This window comes from Danio rerio, chromosome 16 (assembly GCF_052040795.2).
Source record: "Danio rerio strain M-AB ecotype USA chromosome 16, GRCz13ab, whole genome shotgun sequence".
NCBI classification, from domain to species: Eukaryota; Metazoa; Chordata; class Actinopteri; order Cypriniformes; family Danionidae; genus Danio; species Danio rerio.
Window position 1 is genome coordinate 4,918,088 of NC_141036.1, and position 15,494 is coordinate 4,933,581.

Genomic DNA, 15,494 nt, shown 5'->3' on the forward strand with positions numbered 1-15,494 from the left:
TAGTGACCTAACGGAGGCGTCTTTGTGTCCTCTCTCAGAGTAAACTGCACATGGAGGGTTTCCGCAGTCTGAAGGAGGGTGAGTCTGTAGAGTTCACCTTCAAAAAGTCATCCAAAGGCCTGGAGTCTGTGCGGGTGACGGGGCCCGGAGGAGCTCACTGTGTGGGCAGCGACCGGAGACCCAAAGGCAAGAGTGTCCAGAAACGCCGGGCTAAAGGAGACAGGTTAGCCATCACCAGTGTTGGGGAAAATTACTTTTAAAAATAATGAATTACAATCGACCCTTACTGCTTATTCAGTTTGTTGTGTCCATAAACAATCATAGTTTTACATTACAGGTAGAAATACAGCTCATCCTTTAGTTAGAACCGAGTCTTCCTTCAGTGTGTATGTTTAGAGGTCTCTCCAAAATAAATGTGATTTGGTGATCTCGGCCCTTCCTCCACCTCTGGCCTCAGTTAGGGCTGTCAGTGTGACCCGGATCAATAACTGTTTAAAACGCCTGCTCACTGATGCATTTATACCTGACGCATATCCCCCAATATATCCCCAGGACTCGGTGTTTACATCCCAAAGCAGCTTTAAATGATAAATGCTAAGATGATTTAGTTTGTATTTAAAATAAAATGCTTCAGAATTCCCTGCCTTTGCACATGGACTCTATTTCCAATTTTAAATCTCAGATAAAGACATTTTTGTTTAGGATAGCTTTTAATGATTTACTGGTTTAATTTTATGCTGATTGTCATTTTTACTGCTTGTATTTTTATGATGTACTTGTAATCTGCTGTAAGGTGTCCTTGAGTGCTTTGAAAGGTGCCTAAAAATGAAAGGTATTATTATTATTAGGCTGGCTTGTGTAGCAAGCCAGACTATTGTTATCCTATTTTTCTTCTGAGACTAAAAATTAAACTCTATCTCCTCCTAGAGCTTTCAAGCTATGACCACCAAACTCACACCAGACCTCCAAACTGGTCTGACTCGGGTTGCTATATCTTTTCCGACTGATCCGACTTTTGGTTTTCCGAAAAACGTCCCGGGACCTTCTGAAAAATCCCATTGACTTAACATTGGACCAAACTTTGTGACCTCATAACTCTGCATCAGTCTGTCCTACAGGCTTCTAACTGAGCTCATTTAACTCAGACTACCTAACTGCCAATAACTGATGAGCTTTTTACTTTCTGGCCACACCCTAGCAACCACTTTTGGGACCCTAGAAACTGTCCCATAGACTTCCACTGCAAAAGACTCTCATTGACTTTACATGGGGTCAAACTTTGTGAGCTCATAACTGTACATCAGACTGTCGCACAGACTTCTAACTGGGCTCATTTAACTCAGACTACCAAACTACCAATAACTGATGAGCTTTTAACTTTCTAGCCACACCCCTAACAACCAGATATGGCACCCTAGCAACGGTCCCATAGACTGCCATTATAGAGGTTCAGATTGATATAGTCATGCTGCAGTGTGATAGAGACATGGGTGTTGCTTTTAACTGTTCATACTGGCAAGAAAATTTGATACATCCTCAGTCTAAGCTGTCAATCCACTCCATAGCAACAAAACAGACTAACCTAGCAACGATATAACAGCAGCTTTATCTTAGTATCAGAACATCGTAGAGAAGCGGGGGTTGACTTGTTTGACTTATGCTAGCACACCATCCATGCATCCATCCATCTATCTATCTATCTATCTATCTATCTATCTATCTATCTATCTATCTATCTATCTATCTATCTATCTATCTATCTATCTATCTATCTATCTATCTATCTATCTATCTATCTATCTATCTATCTATCTATCTATCTTTTCATACTTTTTAAAACTGTTTAAACTAAATAAACTATTACCATCAGGCTTTCACAAGCCAGCCTCAAAGTTTGTTCTCAAACTTTAAGAATCTAGTTATTATTGCACTCTTTTAAATATTTGGTAACACTTTAGAATAACTGCACACTATGAATCATTTATTAAGCACTCATATAAGGGATTTACAAAGCATACATAGTCCTCACATTAGATAAGGTCACAAAACTGGATGAAGTGGAGTTATTAAAGCGTTTATTAACATATAAAGTAACTATTACTATACAGTGTCTCCTCTAGGATTTTTTCCAGCTGTGGTGGCAGGCTCTGTTGGCCATTTTACACAGATCTACCACTACATGTGGCGGTTTTTCATTGACAAATATCATGGGCGCAGTATTAAGTCGAGATAGCGTTCATGTAATAGCCTACGAGCATGTCAATCTCTGATTGAGCGCCGATTTCCTCTGTTCGTGCACAAAATGTCTTGCGTGCCCTCAAATATGCGCTGTTCAAGTGCAGATTTTCTTGCGCGCCCTCAAATAAACGCTGCTGAAGTGTGATTTAGTGCGTTTAAGTACCGAGTATGTCTCCAACATTTATTAGATTTGCTAGGAATATTTATGAATGTCTCTGATAGACTTGTGGAGCGGACCGTGGCATTAATGCATCCTGAAGTAAAGTGATCGGCTATAAACTCCAGCAAGGTAAAGTCATTATATGCAGAGCCATATACCTTTATCTATAAATAAAGTATAATTATGGAAACTGTGTTCATCATAACTGAAAGCTACGCCGTGTTTGCAGGTCTCACGCACCAGTCAGTCAGTCAACACGTCACCTTAAAGGGTTAAACAAAACGCACAGCACTACTACGGTCACAGAAAAGTTTGCGGTGTTATTATTCACTTACCTTTTAATACGATTTCAGTGTGATTTTAACCCGCTATTTAAAAAACGACAGAATATTTTAAATAAGAAGCTGTAATGTAGCCGTGGCGGGATGAATTTTTGTGTGGCGCCCCGCCATGGAAAAATGGATGTAGCGGAAACCATAATATATGCCTGAATAATAAGATATGCAAATGTTGATTTGAATAGTTTTGTTAATCATTTACTTACACATCCTCAATGATCTTAAAAAAACACACACTATTCTTAAATGACTGGTTTAGTTATGAATGAAAAAATATTCGTTAATAAAGTATGAAAACACAATCATTACTTTTGTTCTTTTTAAAGCTAATTATATTTACAGGATCATATTATCGATGAATAAAGTTGCACGACATCAAGTAAATACCGTAAATCAGCTTTAACAGTATGATTTGTGATTGATTATGTTTGCGTCACCTATCTATCTCCATATGAACAAATTTTCTGGCGTGGTCAGTTTGTTCGTGGCTCACTTTGTATGATGTACTGTGATCAGGTCCAAATCCGGTGAAACACACTTCCGTAAAAGCGATAAAGCAACGTAAAATCAAGGTAAAACTATGCAATTGCAGTGCTCTTTTCTCTTACGTTTGCTTGTAAAAACACTATTGGTATATGGAATGGTTTAGGTCAGTGTTTCGCTAGGTCGTCTGGATGACAAGCTCCACCTTCTCATGAATATTTACAAGAAGGATGTGTATCAAACGCACAGGAAAACGATCCTTAAGTAATGTATTTCAGATTTGCAAAAATGTCAACAGCACCCTCTAGTGGATTTGTCACCTGAAATGTACAACAAACATATCCTTAGGACTGGATTTCAGTTTTGCAGAATGTAGACAGCGCCCTCTAGTTGAGTTGTCTTCTGAAATGTACAGCAAAACAAAACTACGTACTAATCTCTATTAATGTAGAGTTAATGCTTAATAAATAATGATTTCACTATTTGCTAATGCTTTAGCCTACATTTTTGTAAAACGGCAAAACACTTTTTCAACATACGTTTGACAACAGTTTCTTGGTAAAATGAACACTAGAGGGCAGTTTGACATACCTTTTGTTCCTTTTCACACTAATGATATTTACAGGATCATATTATCGACCAATAAGGTTGCCCAAGTTGCACCACATAAAGTAAATACAATAAATAAGCTTAACAGTGTCGATGATTTGTAATTGATTATGTTTGCGTCACCTATCTATCTCCATATGAACAAATTTTCTGGCGTGGTCAGTTTGTTCGTGGCTCACTTTGTATGATGTACTGTGATGCGGATCAATCAGGTCCAAAACCGGTGAAACACACTTTCGTAAAAGAGATAAAGTAATGTAAAATCAAGGTAAAACTATGCAATCGCAGTGCTCTTTTCTCTTACGTTTGCTTTTAAAAACACTATTGGTTTAAGGAATGGTTTAGGTCAGTGTTTTTGCTAGGTCATCTGTATGACAAGCTCCGCCTTCTTATGAATATGTACAAGAAGGATGTGTATTTAAAACGCACAACAAAACGAACCTTAAGTAATATATTACAGATTTGCAAAAAATGTAGACAGCAGCATCTAGTGGATTTATCATCTGAAATGTACAAACATACCCTAACTAGCGTATTTCAGATTCACACAAATGTACACAGAGCCCTTTTGTGGATTTATCCTAATGTATTTCACATTTGCAAAGATGTACACAGCGCCCTCTGATGGATTTGTCCTCTGAAATGTATAACAAAGCATACTACTAGTGTATTTCAGATTCGCACAAATGTAGACAGCATCCTTTAGTGGAGTTGTCATGTGAAATGTACAACAAACATAACCCCAGTAATGTTTTTTTTTCTTATTCGCCGAAATGTACACAGCGCCCTCTAGTGGATTTGCCATCTGATATATACAACAAACATAACCCAAGTAACGTTTTTTTCTGAATCGCAGAAATGTAAACAGGGCCCTATAATGGATTTGCCATCTAAAATATACAACAAACATAACCCAAGTAACGTTTTTTTCTGAATCGCAGAAATGTAAACAGCGCCCTATAGTAGATTTGCCATCTAATATATACAACAAACATGACCTAAGTAACGTTTTTTTATTCGCAAAAATGTAGACAGCGCCCTCTAGTGGATTTTCCATTGATATATACAACAAACATAACCTAAGTAACGTTTTTTTCTAAATCGCAGAAATGTGCACAGCGCCCTCTAGTGGAGTTGCCATTAATATATACAACAAACATAACCTAAGTAACGTTTTTTTTATTCGCAAAACTGTAGACAGCGCCCTCTAGTGGATTTTCCATTGATATATACAACAAACATAACCTAAGTAACGTTTTTTTTCTGAATCACAGAAATGTACACAGCGCCCTCTAGTGGAGTTGCCATTAATATATACAACAAACATAACCTAAGTAACGTTTTTTTTCTGAATCGCAGAAATGTACACTGCGCCCTCTAGTGGATTTGCCATTGATATATACAACAAACATAACCTAAGTAACGTTTTTTTCTAAATCGCAGAAATGTGCACAGCGCCCTCTAGTGGAGTTGCCATTAATATATACAACAAACATAACCTAAGTAACGTTTTTTTTATTCGCAAAACTGTAAACAGCGCCCTCTAGTGGATTTTCCATTGATATATACAACAAACATAACCTAAGTAACGTTTTTTTTCTGAATCACAGAAATGTACACAGCGCCCTCTAGTGGAGTTGCCATTAATATATACAACAAACATAACCTAAGTAACGTTTTTTTCTGAATCGCAGAAATGTACACTGCGCCCTCTAGTGGATTTGCCATTGATATATACAACAAACATAACCCAAGTAACGTTTTTTTCTGATTCTCAGAAATGTACACACCGCCCTCTAGTGGAGTTGTCATCTGAAATGTACAACAAAATCTTACGCAAGTAACATATTTCAGATTTGCACAAATGCAGACAGCACCCTCTAGTGGATTTATCATCTGAAATGTCCAACAAAACGTACCCGGAGCAATGTATTTCGCAAAACTAAGGCATATACTATCAATGAGCCGGTTTCCGAAACCCAAATAGTACAAAAATAAACCTTGGGTGCATACGTAAGTTAGAGGCCTCAGCCTATTCAGATTATTGTGAAAGACTCTGTGTTCACAGTTGTGTTCTCAAAAGGTCTTGTGAGGCCTGTTCGATACGTCCCTGGAGCCCATTTCCACTTTAAGAAGAGCCACATCTGTCCATCATGATTATTCATTTAGCTCAGTAGAATGGCTGCATTTACATTCACTGTTTTCCTCAAAACATCCTTGTGGAAAAGTACAATTTAGTATGTTTAAAACAGGAATAGAGCTAAACGCAGAGACCTTTTGATTGCATGTTGTTACAATTTGATGAAAATGTAAATTAAAGTTATTAAATGCAATCAACTCCCTTTTGACACACGTACGAGGACATAGTATATCATTTAAAAATGTATTTCTGTATTTTATTTGAGGTCAGTTGAGTTCAGAATTATACGCCGCCCTTTTTTTTAACTTTGTTTTGTTTTTTTATATTTCCAAAATGATGTTTAACAGATTCAGGAAATTTTCTAATTGATTATGTTTGCGTCACCTATCTATCTCCATATGAACAAATTTTCTGGCGTGGTCAGTTTGTTCGTAGCTCACTTTGTATGATGTACTGTGATCAGGTCCAAATCCGGTGAAACACACTTCCGTAAAAGCGATAAAGCAATGTAAAATCAAGGTAAAACTATGCAATCGCAGTGCTCTTTTCTCTTACGTTTGTTTTTAAAAACACTATTGGTTTAAGGAATGGTTTAGGTCAGTGTTTTCGCTAGGTCGTCTGTATGACAAGCTCCGCCTTCTCATGAATATTTACAAGAAAGATGTGTATCAAATGCACAGGAAAACAAACCTTAAGTAATATATTTCAGATTTGCAAAAATGTCAACAGCACCCTCTAGTGGATTTGTCACCTGAAATGTACAACAAACATATCCTTAGGACTGGATTTCAGTTTTGCAGAATGTAGACAGCGCCCTCTAGTTGAGTTGTCTTCTGAAATGTACAGCAAAACAAAACTACGTACTAATCTCTATTAATGTAGAGTTAATGCTTAATAAATAATGATTTCACTATTTGCTAATGCTTTAGCCTACATTTTTGTAAAACGGCAAAACACTTTTTCAACATACGTTTGACAACAGTTTCTTGGTAAAATGAACACTAGAGGGCAGTTTGACATACCTTTTGTTCCTTTTCACACTAATGATATTTACAGGATCATATTATCGACCAATAAGGTTGCCCAAGTTGCACCACATAAAGTAAATACAATAAATAAGCTTAACAGTGTCGATGATTTGTAATTGATTATGTTTGCGTCACCTATCTATCTCCATATGAACAAATTTTCTGGCGTGGTCAGTTTGTTCGTGGCTCACTTTGTATGATGTACTGTGATGCGGATCAATCAGGTCCAAAACCGGTGAAACACACTTTCGTAAAAGAGATAAAGTAATGTAAAATCAAGGTAAAACTATGCAATCGCAGTGCTCTTTTCTCTTACGTTTGCTTTTAAAAACACTATTGGTTTAAGGAATGGTTTAGGTCAGTGTTTTCGCTAGGTCATCTGTATGACAAGCTCCGCCTTCTTATGAATATGTACAAGAAGGATGTGTATTTAAAACGCACAACAAAACGAACCTTAAGTAATATATTACAGATTTGCAAAAAATGTAGACAGCAGCATCTAGTGGATTTATCATCTGAAATGTACAAACATACCCTAACTAGCGTATTTCAGATTCACACAAATGTACACAGAGCCCTTTTGTGGATTTATCCTAATGTATTTCACATTTGCAAAGATGTACACAGCGCCCTCTGATGGATTTGTCCTCTGAAATGTATAACAAAGCATACTACTAGTGTATTTCAGATTCGCACAAATGTAGACAGCATCCTTTAGTGGAGTTGTCATGTGAAATGTACAACAAACATAACCCCAGTAATGTTTTTTTTTTATTCGCAGAAATGTACACAGCGCCCTCTAGTGGATTTGCCATCTGATATATACAACAAACATAACCCAAGTAATGTTTTTTTCTGAATCGCAGAAATGTAAACAGCACCCTATAATGGATTTGCCATCTAAAATATACAACAAACATAACCCAAGTAACGTTTTTTTCTGAATCGCAGAAATGTAAACAGCACCCTATAATGGATTTGCCATCTAAAATATACAACAAACATAACCCAAGTAACGTTTTTTTCTGAATCGCAGAAATGTAAACAGCGCCCTATAGTGGATTTGCCATCTAATATATACAACAAACATAACCTAAGTAACGTTTTTTTATTCCCAAAAATGTAGACAGCGCCCTCTAGTGGATTTTCCATTGATATATACAACAAACATAACCTAAGTAACGTTTTTTTCTGAATCGCAGAAATGTAAACAGCGCCCTATAGTGGATTTGCCATCTAATATATACAACAAACATAACCTAAGTAATGTTTTTTTATTCGCAGAAATGTAGACAGCGCCCTCTAGTGGATTTTCCATTGATATATACAACAAACATAACCCAAGTAACGTTTTTTTCTGAATCGCAGAAATGTACACAGCGCCTTCTAGTGGATTCGCCATTGATATACACAACAAACATAACCTAAGTAACGTTTTTTTTTTTTTTTCACATAAATGTAAACAGCGCCCTCTAGTGGATTTGCCATTGATATATACAACAAACATAACCCAAGTAACGTTTTTTTCTGATTCTCAGAAATGTACACACCGCCCTCTAGTGGAGTTGTCATCTGAAATGTGCAACAAAATCTTACGCAAGTAGCATATTTCAGATTTGCACAAATGCAGACAGCACCCTCTAGTGGATTTATCATCTGAAATGTCCAACAAAACGTACCCGGAGCAATGTATTTCGCAAAAACTAAGGCATATACTATCAATGAGCCGGTTTCCGAAACCCAAATAGTACAAAAATAAACCTTGGGTGCATACGTAAGTTAGAGGCCTCAGCCTATTCAGATTATTGTGAAAGACTCTGTGTTGACAGTTGTGTTCTCAAAAGGTCTTGTGAGGCCTGTTCGATACGTCCCTGGAGCCCATTTCCACTTTAAGAAGAGCCACATCTGTCCATCATGATTATTCATTTAGCTCAGTAGAATGGCTGCATTTACATTCACTGTTTTCCTCAAAACATCCTTGTGGAAAAGTACAATTTAGTATGTTTAAAACAGGAATAGAGCTAAACGCAGAGACCTTTTGATTGCATGTTGTTACAATTTGATGAAAATGTAAATTAAAGTTATTAAATGCAATCAACTCCCTTTTGACACACGTACGAGGACATAGTATATCATTTAAAAATGTATTTCTGTATTTTATTTGAGGTCAGTTGAGTTCAGAATTATACGCCGCCCTTTTTTTTAACTTTGTTTTGTTTTTTTATATTTCCAAAATGATGTTTAACAGATTCAGGAAATTTTCACAGTATTTCTGTAAGATTTTTTCTTCTGTAGAAAGTCTTATTTGTTTTATTTTAGCTTGAATAAAAGCAGTTTTTAATAAAAAGAAAAACAAACATTTGCTCAATAATATTAGCCCCCTTAAACAATATTTGTTTTGATTGTCTACAGAACAAACGATCATTAAACAATAACTTGCCTAATTACCCTGATTAACCTAGTTAAGCCTTTAAACTCCCTTTAAATTGAATGCGAAGGTCTTGAATAATATCTTGTCAAATTCTATGTGCTGTCATCATGGCAAAGATTAAATAAATCAGTTATTAGAAAAGAGTTATTAAAACTGTTTTGTTGAAAAAAATCTTTTTATTAAACAGAAATTGGGAAAAAATATACAGCGGGGCGAATAATTCTGACTATAACTGTAAATAATACTGATACATATAGATATACATAACGTGCCATGAAAAATCACATTAAATTATCAAGAAAACATGATTATACACTAAATAAGTATAGAAATAATAAATATCTAAATATATACACAAAACATGCATAGATAAAATGAAAATAAAACTAATAATAATAATAATAATCCTAATAATAATAGTTTCCCAGAGATGGGTTGCGGCTGGAAGGGCATCTACTGTGTAAAAACGTGCTGGATAAGTTGGCGGTCCATTCCGCTGTGGCGACCCTGAATTAATAAAGGGACTAAGCCGAAAAGAAAATGAATGAATGAATAATAATAAGAATAAAACAACAGGATAAAAATAAATAATAAAAAAATAAAACAATTTCTGCAACCTAAATATGTGACCCTGGAGCTTTCATACATAAATGTATGGTTTGTTTAGGTAGGAGAATATGTGGCCGAGATAACCTAAAAAAAAAATCGAATTACTGAGAAATATCGCATTTAAATTTGTCTAAATTTTGTTCTTAGAAATGCACATTACTAATCAAAATGTGAGTTTTGATGCATTTATGCTTAAATGTTTACAATAACTTAAAGAAATGTAATATTTACTTACTAATCTAATCCTTTTTGGCATAAAAGTAAAGAGATCACTCAATATTTTATAGCTGTTTACAAAAATAAACCCATCCGCACTGGATTTGTGGCCACATTTTATAAACATCATATCATATAAATAAATAAACATATGGTTTGTTATGATAAGAGAACATGTGGCCGAAATATACTGAGAAAATCACATGTAAATTTGTTCAAATGATGTTCTTATAAATGCACATTAATAATCAAAATAATTTCAGTTTTGATGCATTTACTATAGACTTTAGTAAAAATCACTTAAAGAAACATGATGTTTACTTACTAATCTAATCTTTTTTGACATGAAAATAAAGAGATCATGTAATATTTTACGGCTATTTCCAAAAATAGACCCATCCACACTGGACAAGAGAACATAAGAGAACATGTGGCCAAGATAAACTGAGAAAATCACATGTAAATTTGTCCAAATTATGTTCCCAAAAATGCACATTACTAATCTAAATATGAGTTTTGATACAATTATGGTACAAATTTCTTAAATAATTTGAAGAAATATGATATTTGCTTAATAATCTAATCATTTTTGGCATAAATGTAAAGAGATCACTCAATATTTTATGGTATTTCCAAAAATATACCCGTTCACACTGGATTTGTGGTCACATTTCATAAACAGATCATATAAATAAATAAATGTATGGTTTGGTAAGATAGGAGAATATGTGACCGAGATATACTGAAAAAATCAGATGTAAATTTGTTCAAATTATGTTCTCAGAAATGCACATTATCTAAAATCAAGGTAAGATGCAGTTACGGTTAAAATGTTCAAAATAACTTTAAGAAATATTATATTTCCTTAATAATATACAAATTTTTGGCATAAAAGTAAAGAGATCACTCAATATTTTATGGCTATATTTCAAAATAAACCCATTCGCACTGGATTTGTGGCCACATTTCCTAAACATCATATATAAATAAATATATGGTTTGTTAAGATATGTAAATATGTGGCTGAGATATACTGAGAAAATCACAGATAAATTTTTTCATATTATGTTCTTATAAATGCACATTAATAATCAAAATTTCAGTTTTGATGCATTTACTGTAGACTTTAGTAAAAACCCGTTCACACTGGATTTGTGGCCACATTTCATAAACTTCACATCATCTTTTTATTTTTTAAATGTAAACAACACTACAATACAATTCTCACCAGAAACTAAGAGCACTTAAAAGTAAATATGTGTTTTTCATTCAGCCCTGCTTCGATTTCAGGATGTAGAGGAGAAAACGTTGCAGTTTATTTAATTGATAACAGATGAAGGTGGCCGAGAGGGGTCAGAGGTCAGGATCACCATGGAAACCGCATGCGTTTAGGGACTGGGTGGGGAGTTTGGGCTGCGAGAGGTCATAGTTCATAGGTTGCCGCTGCAGCCTTTTTTTCCAAACAAAGGGCGTCATTGCCTTCTGCACGCACCGCCTGCTGTCCGTCCAAACCCCACACGGTGCTGATGAAGGCCTCGGGTCAGTGCCTATAAACCACTTTTAACGTCCCCCAAATGTCCCCTGTGCCCTGCCGTCACCCACATGACCTCAGCTGAGTGGACATCAATGCCCAAAACAACACCCATATGCCACTGGATCTGCACACACGACCTGCCCCCAAATCATTTTGTGTAAACAATTGACAGCCTGGGCAGAAATTCATCAATGTACACTGTAAACAATATCTGTGTATTAACAGTTTGCATGTTTTGTGATTCACAACTGTTTGTTTACGGTGGTGAATTGCATTATGGGAGCTGTTTTGTTAGCTTTTGATGTTGAAAATTCAACACTACAGTTTAACTTTTATTGTTATTCAAGTGGGTTGAAAGGATTTATTGTATAAGAAATTATGAGTAAAAGTGTGTAAAATAACAGAGAATGTGCTGCAGTTTATTACAAGGTGTTAGTAGCATAATATACACCCCAAACTAGACAATATAGCACTTTAAACTATCAAAAACATTAATAAATGATCACTTTTTTTAATTTTTCAATGTTAAAAGGTTGTTGGAAGAAAGATTGAGGAATTTTAAAAGCGTAAATAATCAGGCCAACTTCAATGTTCAACGTCCATGCCCATAGCCAGTAGGGTTTGGGTTGTTCGAACGAACTCCCCATGGCCAAAAGGTCCAGAATTTGTCCTTTTAATAATTTTATGTAATTTGATATTTTTAAATATATTTATTAAATTATTAATATATTTATAATTAATATATGTTGTAATAAAGTGTCATTTTAAATAACTCTGGTCAGTAAATTTAATCCCATGGAGCCTCAAAGCCACAATAACGCCCCATTCACACTGCATTCACATTCAAGCGTCAACGCTTCCCATTCACTTTGAATGGGTGACGTCAGGCGTTGCCGAACTATATTGTGGATCCGTCGGCACCGCTTCAGAAGCGTTGCTCGCTGCAGAAGTTGGGACTAGCTCAACTTTTCAAGCACCAACGGAAGCATCAGCCAATCAGATCGCTGTATGCAAATACACCAGCTCAGCCAGTGGCCTATTGCTGACTGAATTTCATTGGCTGACGCTTTATGACGATCGCTTCAGCCCCAACTTCAGACACGCCTTCAGTCAAGCGTTGACGCTGAAGCCCCGTGTGAATGGGGCGTAATGTGACCAGAGTGGTAACGTTTGAATGTTTGATGCGACATCCATACTGAGTAACACTGTGGGTCGAAAAGAGGCAGAAAAGGCAGGCAGTGGTGTCATTATCACCAAATATTGAACATACGCTCAAATAGACTCGGAATGGTGGGTGGGGAGAACTAGCATTTAAGGCACAGGCCACAAAAACAGCTACAGCGTGTTCAGAGCAGAACATTCTACTGTTCTGAAAGCTATAATCAATAATCTGATGGGTGTTTTGAGCTGCAATGTTACAGACACATTCTGGAGACACAAAAGGCATCTTAAGGCCCAATCCCAATTCTATTTTTGTACCCCTTCCCCTTGGCCCTTACAACCGAGGGTTAAGGGGAAGGGCTTCAAAATTTCCCCCTAAAGCCTGGTTTATACTTCTGCATCAAGTGACCGGCGTGACCCACGGCGCATGCAACGCGCGTTGCTGTGCATTTATACTTCTGCGCGCTGTCTCTGTTGGTCTGCATTAACACTTCCGAAACGCTAGTTGGCAGTGAGGTGTAAATGTTCCTCTGTGTCAAATTTTTCTCCGCTGCTGTTTTGCTTTCCTGAACACTTCCGGGATGTACAAGTGGCTCAAACTCGCTCATTTTGAGGCAGGAACCGGCGGACGTGCAACAACTTAAACTATGAGGTAAACACAAAACAAAACTTTCCATCCGGAGCTCCTTCACGGGACTTCACACTTGTAAACAATCGCTCCATCAGGCTCGCACCATTCACGCGGCTCTAGACTCGTCAGCGATACCAAGCCGACCAATCACAGAGCTTGCGAAACGCGTCGTTGCGAAAATGTAGTCACATTTTTTGAGAGGTGCACGTCAGTGACGCCGACGGCCACGGCGAAGGGCTATGCGTCAGCACTGTAGCATACGCCGGCGTTTGACGCAGAAGTATAAATCAGCCTTAAGAATTGGGACAGCACTACAGCACCTGCACACATCATCTTGTCCTCGTGATTTCTTACTTCATATGAGATCAGATGATGGCGGCTGCTGGAGTGATTCCAGTTGTGTTATTTGTTGGTATTTATCTTCAGGAGATCACTGAAGGCATATATTATGTTATCATAATGATCTAATGTGGCAATGAGATCGTAACTGTACTGTGCATTTACACAGTGGCCATGTTCATCAATGTAAACACACCAAAAACAGCATGAACATTATAGTAGACACTGTAAAAAGCTCATTGACAGCCACTAGACTTTTCTGACTGGGTATTCCAGTGTCATCGAGTGTCTGAATGTTGTGGGACTGCTGTACAGGAGTTATTATGAGGGATTATAGATTGCAAAATTTATCTATTTTTATTTTAGCGTTTTTTTTTTTTTTTAAGCATGACGGTAAAACATGAACAAGGTTAAGAATATTTTAAGACATGTGTCTTACTTTCGGGTGCAGCTGTTGCTGAGGTATTCTGGGAAATTTTTCTTGCCCCTTGGTTTCAAGTGTGGTCTTGAAAAATCTTCGTTTAAATACGCCCCTTGGCGTGCACGCACAAAACGAAGGGTAGGGGTAAGGGGAAGGGCTAAGGGGTAGAATTGGAATTGGGCCTAAATCTTAAAAAAGGGGTAAATAGGTGCCCTTTAAAACATGTGCTTGTTTGTTGAAAACTTTCGTATTAATGACTAAAAATACTAATTTGTGCATCTCCTGACTTCTGCAAGTGCTTGCACTTTGCGCATGGATCGTCAAAATAGAGCCCAAAATGAGAAAACAATGGGCGTGGCTTGTTTTTCTCAACTGTGAGCTGATTGGATGTAGCAAAGTAGGCGTTTCATTCAGAAAGATCAGGAAAAGGGTTTGGGGAGAGTTATTACCACCTAACAGACTCCTCCTGCTCATCATTTTGGGTTGTTGTCAAAACTGACAGCTGGAGGGGCGTGTTTATAGATGTTAGCCACACCCAATACCTCACACAGACGTAATCTAAACAAACAGGAAGTGCATTTTCAGATTTCAATTAAAGATCACAAGAGCAAACTATTGTTCTTGTCAATAGCCCCTTTCACACAGTGATACCGGTAAATATCTGGAAAATTTCCGGAACGACTTTACCGGTATATTCAAAAAAGCGCTGTTCACACAGGCGAGGACGTTACGGAAATTTTCCAGAAAAGAGCATTCACACATCCATTCCAAAATACCGGTAAATTCTGACATCATTCACCACAAATGAGCTTTAAACGGCTGCGCTTGTATTTGTAAACATTTGACTAAATTACAGACTCTGTGGATGATCAATATTGTGAACAACTTTCGCAGGATCACTTTCGCATGTCGAGATGTTCATAATATGTGCGTGTGCAGGCGCTCACAGGCTGTTTCACAGGCACACGCAAAGCTTGAAGGTAAACAAACAACGGCTTATCATAAGCATCTCATCGATGATTATTTACACAGTTAGCATTAAGAAGAACATATAAACGTGATCTGACTAACTTCTAGCAGCTAAATGTGTCTGGAAAAATATTCAAAAGTTTTTATTCTCACAAACTGCGCGGACGTAAACGCGTCTGACTGTTGT

General features: G+C 36.9%; 1 protein-coding gene across 2 annotated transcripts in view; it reads left to right on the top strand.

Annotated features, from left to right (window-relative positions):
- The window catches only part of lin28aa (lin-28 homolog Aa), a 39,531-nt gene that overhangs the window by 17,395 nt on the left and 6,642 nt on the right, over positions 1 to 15,494 (top strand). For both annotated transcript variants that reach the window (XM_087286455.1, XM_087286454.1), the window contains one exon: positions 39 to 223. In XM_087286455.1, the coding sequence (XP_087142581.1) occupies positions 39 to 223 (185 nt within the window). The remainder of the gene's footprint in view (positions 1 to 38; positions 224 to 15,494) is intronic.